At 40.4% G+C, this 9,131-nt stretch overlaps 1 protein-coding gene across 1 annotated transcript; it reads left to right on the plus strand.

Moving 5' to 3' along the window:
* Window positions 1-213: 213 nt before the first annotated feature.
* On the plus strand, window positions 214-4,695 carry T265_01715 (hypothetical protein; the record flags this gene model as incomplete). The annotated part of the gene is made up of 6 exons (XM_009165781.1): window positions 214-249; window positions 337-621; window positions 656-867; window positions 2,257-2,394; window positions 4,232-4,469; window positions 4,549-4,695. The coding sequence occupies 6 exons, from the start codon at window positions 214-216 to the stop codon at window positions 4,693-4,695; spliced, it is 1,056 nt and encodes a 351-aa protein (XP_009164045.1).
* Between the last annotated feature and the right edge of the window lie 4,436 nt (window positions 4,696-9,131).

Raw genomic sequence — 9,131 nt, forward strand, 5'->3', positions numbered from 1 at the left:
GACGGAAACCAATAACCAAGCCCTCAAGTGTGCGCTTGTTCTAGATTGGTAATCGTCACCTGTTTGCCTCTTTCTGGCCAATAATGGCTCGCAACCATTCAAACTTTGCACGTCAAGTGGATATATATGCTGAATCGCTCCTGGTCCGAAAAACGGAGCCAGTGTTCAGATAGTGGATTTACGTGTAATGCCTAAGCGCACAACAGCAGGGTCATGTCTGTTCTCAATTTTATTGCTCGTATTGATTGGGTGAGTTGAACGTTTGGCTTGAAAACCAGAGTACAGAACGCGCTTAACCGCACCCCAAAATTCGTTTTTATCCGTAGATATTTATAGCGACGACGCAGTAAGTTCGGTGTGGACATGTATGAATCTTCATTTTTCTTCTTCTTGGGTCTTTCGTACGGCTTCGTTCAAATAGGGGTGCAGCAGTTCAAGGTTATGTTTGACACCGGAGGATTTAGTCGGTGGATTCCTTCTAGCAGGTCTGCCGCTGACCACTTCCCAAATCGAGTAAAGTACGATGAGAACTCACCTACCCGGACCTCATTAGAGAAACAATACGTGGTAAGCTACAGCGGTGAGCAATACGAGGGAAACGTCGTAATGGATAATATTTTAGTAAGCTATTCAACATTTTTCACTATTTTTGAAGATTGCAGGGCAATCCGTTGAACAGTTTACATTAAATGAAATGATCTGCTCTTCTATTACCGTGGATGCAAGCGTGGGACACGACGGAATATTTGGGATGAGTAAACCCTCCAAAGGTCCGATGGGAAAGGAAATATTTGAAGTTAATTTGCTTGATCATTTCCTTGCTGTGGGCACGGTGCAAGAAGCTGTATTTACATTTCGGTTTTGCGGGTAGGTTTTGATCTTTGTATGTTTATTTGAACAGCGATTTTCGCTAACTTATATTTGAAATTTAACAAATGCAAAATATTTATGGCATTCGGAGCGAGGTAGTTACTTGACAGAAAGGGATGACTAGGGTTTTCTCTCCTAGCAGATGAGTGAATAAGTTGATTAACTATGGAGAACATATATGTATAAATATTAAGGCTGTCCATGTAATTTGCTCTGATGAATGAAGGGGTTAGAAGGGCCTTTGAAAATTTTCACCCCATGTTTATGGTATTGTAAGCATAGTGTACTCAATAAGCACTTCACAACAGCGTAAACGTGCTGAGACAAAATGTGGTTGTCCACGTAGATGCAGATATCTTTGGGTTCAAATTCTTAGCAAGAAGTCTGTGATTTGTTGTGTGTTTCAAAGCAAACCGTAAGCTGGCTGTGATCGGTTGTTTACTGATAATGTTAGACATTATCGGTAAATCCGGCGTGAGGTGAGACGATCTTTTGACTATTCTCATTGAATAATCAATGAGGAACACTACATCGTGTCTGAGGTAGAGTTGATTACACGACCGATCCATCACGATTTGCAAAATGATCTAGTGATCAAACCACCAGCCAAAAGTCTGTGTATTCGCAGTTTCCTGGCGTTAATGAAGACGCTTTAGAAAACCGATGTTACAGCAATGAAGCGACTCTGAGATTTCTAGGACTGATTGGCACCCCCAATGGACAAATTGGTATGTTAATCATTAGTTTTAGGATGCAAGAAATTTCAAACAGATGGAGGGAACTAAACTCAGACAACCACCCAAACTTATAGTATATTTTGCTTAGAGATTTCGTGTAATACCGCACGAAATGATGTACTTTTTTCATCATCTAATAGATCACCCCTTGAATCTTTTTCTTTAATTTGGTTCTTAGTAATTAGTTCATGCGAGGATCATGGGAAAAGGAAGTATCATCTTTTTACCGTGGGCGACTGAATCATGAGGCGGCCTGTGTGCAGCATATTCAGTTGTAGAATATCATAAACGAGAGATTTAATTGGGTCTCCCGTGAAAACCGAATTGATTTGCAAATGAGTGCATTCCTAGAAAACAGTGCAATTTGGGTTCAAGTAGATCATAAGGTTGACGGAAACCCGGGGACTGCGTCTACCTGATGAGCCCCAAGAAGGACGAAACCGGTCGTGGGCTCAGTTTGGTGTCATATTATAATGTATCACAGTAACGGATTTAGAAGCTTTCGGTTACACGATTTGAATTTTTCAGTAGCGTTCTGAGGTGCAGTTTGTACAAAGTCTAGTTTTCCCGTTCACTGGAAAAAGACAAGGGGAAGATTATACACCATTTAACTGGGGCTTTATTACAAGTTTTATAAATAACTTTACAGTCAACCAGGTATGCGTCGATTTTCGTGGTTCGTCAATGGAGACCTGATTTTTGGAGGTGTGCGAGACGAGTTCCACCATCTGCCGATTGTCTATCTTCCAACATACCAGTCGAAACAGTGGATGGTTTATATTGACAGGTGAGGTAATGTACTGAATTACCAGGTTGTCATTTCAGTGACCTTAGCGATTTTCTGCACATTAATAGCTTAATGAACCACCTGACGCAGTGTGAGAAAGAGGAATTCCTAATATTTTTTTTCTCTTGACGGTGAATATGAGTAGGGTTTTGAAAAACGTCGATGTAGTGTTGCACTGACTTGCTTAGAGACCAGTGAAATTTAGGGACCGCAGCATGTACGCTTGTTAATCTCAAGAGTCTAGCGACCACCGCAGTTTTTAGAGCAGTGAAATGATTTTACATGAAAGCCGCACATAAATTGCAGCTGGGATTTTCTTGATATGTACCGCGTTCTCCCTCATATCCTTTTTGCAAATGCTATTCAATAGAATGCTTTTTGTCTCGAAAAACTGCGAAGCACAGTTTGTTGACCACCGTTATTCACAGATAAACCCCCAATTATGTGCTGCTCATTTGTCTGCCCAGTGGAGTCAGCCAAAACATACTGAGTTGCAGTGACATCAGTGAGCATAAATTTTAGGAATCCAAGGGGTCACGCAACCTAAAAATCGGGGCCGCATCCGTAAAATAGTATTGATGTTACGGATACCTTATATATATGGCTTCCAACGCTCAGTGTAGTTTGTGAGGCTGCAAATGGCGCGAGTTGGTGAAGCCTCAACCGAAGGTTCGTTAAATGTGCGGTATCTTTATGAATTACGGTAAAATCACAAACTACGCGAAAGCCGTAAAATGAAGTTGTTATGAAATTTCTAAATTTTTTGTCCGTGCGTCTTAAGGAACTACCTGGGTGACCGTTTGTGCATTCCTTGCGGAATTTTTATTCATACCATTTCTCAGACGTGCTGCGTTTACTGAAAAAATTAATCCACAGAAACTGGAACCCGAATATAATTTTAAGCAAACCTGCGAACATTTTTTCGTTTTATGTGACCATGGAGATCTCCGTGAGACCCACATTCTTCCTCATGTGCACGCGGGACAACATCGTGAATCAGTACGAGGTTTATGGTCCCAATTTAATCACATGATTTACGCACCTTTTGACGAAGGAAGTACCCGAGGTGTGCAAAAAATAGACAGTTTTGCGGTATAATCATAGGCTAATATGATGGATTGGAGGATGTTCAATTTTTTACAAAATGTACAATGAATTTATGTGGTATATTAAGGGCAATCGGTTCACATGTTTTAGTGCCAGAGCAACATTTAAGTTTTGTATTTATCGAGCAAATTTTTGATTGCTCTTTGATCAGTTTTTCGGCAAAGCAGACAAACTTCCTGGAAAGAAATCAAGGCTTCAATGACACACTGGGCTACATAAATTGAGTCTTAGCCGATTGTTTTCAACCAAGAAATTAGTTATCCATCGTTGCAAGTTACATGCACATTTTGATTCTCTGGGGCGATCGGTTGTCGACAGAAATTCTCTTGAAAATGCTGTACTGATGTTCACGGTACTTCTGAAAAACTTACCTCTTTTGGTGATGTTCTTGTGTTTTGAAGAATTGCCGAAATTTTTTTAACCTAGTCTACGCAACGTACCATTTTATTGTAATCCATAGGGTGCGGTTGCAATAGCACAAGTCAGATCCAAACGTATTAATTCTACCCATGTACTTGATATCTCAAACGAAAATAATCTGTGGGCTTTGAAGAAGCGCCAACATTTAAAAGTAACGTGTTTCATATAAGATTGTTTAAAAAATTGTTGATGGATGATATGCTACTGAGTATTTCCACATTCAGCTATATAACATGTGGAATAAGATCACGATAAGCGATTATTTTGACACGGTTTCAAGTAAACCCCTTTGATATACCTTTAATTTCAGTATTGTATACGGAGACGTAATTCTCTGTATGTCCTGTTATGCACTGTTGGATACCGGAACTCCAGGTACTCGTGCTCCTGGCAAAGCACTACAAATGCTTCTACAAGACTCTGTCGTGGAGGTATATGATGCTGCAGTGCTGCATGTTCCCCATCAACGTCTTCCATACCTCCTGCCAATTACTATAAACCTGCGTTCCCACGCGTTCACGCTGCATCCTGAGCAGCTCGTTAGACCTGTAAGTAGATGCATCGTTCAAATTTTGCCTTGCAAGTTATAAAGTGAAAAAATTACCAAATGCGATTTTCTTACTTAAGGTCGGCAACGTATATGTGTTCGCAATAGACGGGACGCAAGACGCTAGCGAAAACAACTGGCTAATCGGAATATCCTTCCTCCGCCATTTTCACACAATATTTGATCAACAAAACAACCGAGTGGGTTTTGCTGCAGTAAAATGTTGAAAGCATTCCGACAATGCGTGAACAAATGTCTTTTGATTTTGTTCATGCTCCCCATTGCTTGATTGTCTGCCGCTCAAAACATTTATATTTTCGTTCAGTTTGTAATTCCGTTACATGAATCATTTTGTGGTGTGTTTGATTCAAGAATAATAGATGCAGATTATTCAATCAAGGCTGTATTTGAGCAGAACATTTTTTTATTTTTTGGCATTACTGCTTGTTCTTAAGAAAACTGGCAAGGCTTGAAAAATGTGTCAAGCGGCCTAGGTCACCGCTTTAACGTAACTTAAAACGTGTGCTATAATTCTGAATATACTAGCATCCTTGAGCTAAATGCACTTACATGCGAATGACTTAATTTGGTCGGGTGAAAAATTTTCTGACAGTGTCATCCATTAACCTTTGTTGCTTGCTTGACAGCTCACAAAATACACAATAGTTATTACAGTAAAGCTTGCTAGTTTATCCGTACATTCCACGTAGCACGGATATTGACCACTGGTTTTGTTAACCTGTACGAGAATGTCATTAGTTTTGTAAGAGCGTCTTTGAGTGAACAGAGTGACTAGGGTATGCCGATAAGCCGGTGAAACAGACAGCATGCCCATTGACTTCAGCTATTATCGATACTGGTAAACTGAGTTGGCACACATTGGTGAGAACAAAATAAACTCCATTTACTACAACTTCAGCAGTTTCTACTTGCGTTTAACATGCTAGCTTCAACATACATCACCAGAAACATTGGTTCACCAGGTTTTAAATATCCGAGTCGACGTGCACTCAGGAAAGATATAAAATAGTTCTGGAAACTACCCCTGAGGACAGGTCAGTGGGCTGATTAAATTTGTCACGTATTGGGTAATTTCATCGTACCATTTGACATGGTCTAACGTTACGGCTTCTGGACACATTAGAGTTATATTACTCAGCCTGTTTCGGGCTGGCCAGGATAAGAATTCTAGTATATATCACTTTCGAAACCCTGCAAAGACGGTGGTGGTGACTCCTTAGTAGTAACAGTAAGCGTAACAACTCACCTCTCTACAACAATGCCAAAAACGTTTATTTGAGTAAGAAAATCAGCATTCTGGTTAAGGAAGAATATGTGCAGCCGTATTGGTAAACACGAACGTGCCAAACAGTGCAATGCCTAATTAAATTTATTTTAATGAAATTCAATACCAATTGACTTCCCGTCACTGGAACATATCATCCCTTCTTTCGACGACACAGCAAAATCTGTGCAGTTTGACACAAAGCAACTACCCGAAATGCGGAAGTCTCACTTGAATAATGGGATATAGATGATATAATTTCATTTCTTGTTTTATAAATAGGTAGCAGGACGTCAAGTTAAAAAGCTGTTTTCAGTAGGAAGGTCTTTTCTGCAAAGTTGCTTATCAGGAAACATCAACTGAACAGCTACAAGCTATTGGACATGGAAGCAAAACCCTCCTAGGCAACTTGTTGATAAAAATCAAATATCCGTCTTCTTATCGAAAGCGTCTTCTTGAACTCTTTTGGCTATTCACTGAATATGACTTACTAGTAAACGAATGCTACAAATCAATTCCACAAACTGCGTGATAAGTCACACTTTTCAACAGAGGCAAAGCGGATTTACGAACCACGCACTACGCACACGCCTCATCAGTAATATCCACCGCTAAAATATTAGATATTATTTTGCTTGCAGAACCTGACAGTTCAATAACAGATACTTCTTTGACACATGCACCAGCGTCAATATCGCTCAGTTTATTAATAAGATTGGGCACGCTTATCTATTGGGCTACTTAGCACATCCTATTCAGTTTACTCACAACCTCCAGTTAAATAAAAACTTGATCTATAAATAACCGAAAAGCTCTCTAGATGAACACTGACAAACGATGAAATGTAGATCAAAACGCAAGGTTCATTCCACGAAACGGATTGATGCGAGAGAGCGACCAGGGGTGAGAAACCTCCCCCAGCGAAAGGCGGTGGTACTATTAAAATTCAAAGTTGCTAAACATTTGGCTTGCATAAATTCTCCCAAAATTAATGAGCTCCGTTTTCAATACATCAGAAAAACATACAAAAATTAGTACGTTCACGAACAACTTTGAACAAATGATCGTCAACCAAGTCGATGAGTTGAGAGCCATTAGTCTTGGAAGATCGTCAAAATCGTGTCACAAGACCTTGATGGGAATACTTGGAAAAGTGAATAGCTAAGCATTTACCAGGAGCAACAATATGAAGGGGTACAAACAACAGAACGGCTAGGTGGCCTCATATCACCCACTCAGGACGAGATTATGGAATTCTTACAAATATTCCTTGCGACTAGAAGAAAAAATCATTCTGAAGTTTCGTTAAAGTGCCTCAGTGTAGACTGATTTCCCTTGCACAAAGAACTACACGTTGGAAATTCTTAAACATCTTCACATTACATATTTCAGCTGCACTCTCCGGCTGAAAAATTTGAAGGGTTGTCAGTTGGTCAAAATAATTGGGTCTTCCCTCGGAGAACTGAACTTATAAACGAATTTAGTATATAATCTTCAAACGAACTGTTTTACCAAGATAAATGCACTAATATCATAAACTAAGTTGTACGTACGCTTCTTGTCAGGTTTGCATAAGCATCACCTAATTAACATAAGTTAAACGTGGGCGAAATTTTAACCGGCGTGAAAAACTCACATCTATCACATGCAATAATATTATTATCTTGGTTCCAAAGACATCAACAAAATCACACAGATCGATCACGCACTCAAGTCATGAACAGTGTTTGCCTGGAAGCGTGTTAATTGATGTTGGTCTGTTCGCCCAGAGCAACAATCGGATTACAATTGTTCCATCACTAATCGAGATAACATCGTCAGTGCAGGGTTCACCGGATTTATTGATATGCTTGCCTTCACGGACAGCGTTTATTTCATCTTACGGAGTTTTGGGGTGCCAGCTGGATTGTTTAATGTAGGTGAAGATAGGTGAAGATATCTGGATAGAATATCCAGGCAGTGGAAGATTGACGTTCAGAGAATCCACTCATCATCAGAACAAACTCGTCGGGAGCATGTCCGGGTATTTGGGCATACTTGGCAATGAATTGATGCTATGGACATACAAAACATAGGTGCCCGCATCATGTCAAGAATGACGTTTTTCGGATTTTAAACGGACCCATATCTCAGTTGGACAAATGTGACCCGAAAAATTCGGTGTCGTGGTTGATTGCGAGGTGGCTTACCGGCGCCACTACTCATCACAAATGGTGCAGAAGCGAAGGTGGCGATACTTACTCTGTACCGGCTGATTATGCCTCAGGTGCTTTCTATTTGCAAGCCACGAGAAGCAAAAGAAACCTCAACCAGTAAACCGGAACATTCAAGGGAACGCATAACCCAGGAAATTCCTTAATAATGTAAATTAAAATATACTTTGGTTGTCACAATGAAGTTGCTGCGAATTGTGAACGTCCAACGGTGGAAATGGAGGCGAGATAGCCCAGGTGGTTAGAGCACGAATTTACTGACCGGAAGGTCCGTGGTTCGTACCCGACCTCTGCCTCTCGACTTCCCCTGTCTAGGCTTGGGCAACCTGACAGTATCCCAGCCCTCGTGCTTCCTTCGGGTAGCACAGTAGCTAGGCACCGAAAGGGCGCTACAGCTGAACGATTATTATTTATTATTACCGGTGGAAATATTTTGTGGTTATTTTGCAAGCGCGGACCTTGTTGTGAGGGCACCCTGTTAGCATAATCCAGATTAATCTGAGGCCGTCTGGCTTCCTGAAAGTGACGTTGTGACAAATGACTCCTTGAACCACTACCAGTTCATGTGTTTCCCATCACACTTTCACTAGGTATTTCGGCAGTTTTCACAATATTGGCAAGTATATAGTAGATATATACGAGCATTAACTTAGAATTATCACGTTTGAAATTTCTTCCACTTGATCAGTTTGTATTGTACAAATTTTTCTCACGTTGCTGTGGCTGACTGCGGTGTGGTTCGTTGTATGTGGAATGGGACAACATTCAACCGGAGCATTGTGTTCAAAAACATCTATTAGTATTTAGCGGTTATGTTTTTTCCATTTTTTTCAGTTCTGTTTGCTATATACTCATCATATGTGAGTGCCTTGAAGGGTTTTATCCATGCTAGCTCCCAACTATTTAACTCTATGTTTGAAGCAACAGAAGGCTAGTTTTGCACAGTTGGTTAGAAAATCAGGCACCACTTGCACCTGCAAACTAATCGGTTATTAGAAAAGCATGCTTTTATTTCAATTGCGTGGGGTTGTCTATCCGCGGATGCCCGTGTGTTGGTAATATTGCATTCAGTTTGTGTGGTTCTGGTCCAAAGTTCAAATAACTTTCAGCCTGAAATAAACTCTTGAATAAAAGCTTCATAATAAGAAGCTGTCCTCCTGTGAAA

Source organism: Opisthorchis viverrini (assembly GCF_000715545.1).
Source record: "Opisthorchis viverrini unplaced genomic scaffold opera_v5_18, whole genome shotgun sequence".
Classification (NCBI taxonomy): domain Eukaryota; kingdom Metazoa; phylum Platyhelminthes; class Trematoda; order Opisthorchiida; family Opisthorchiidae; genus Opisthorchis; species Opisthorchis viverrini.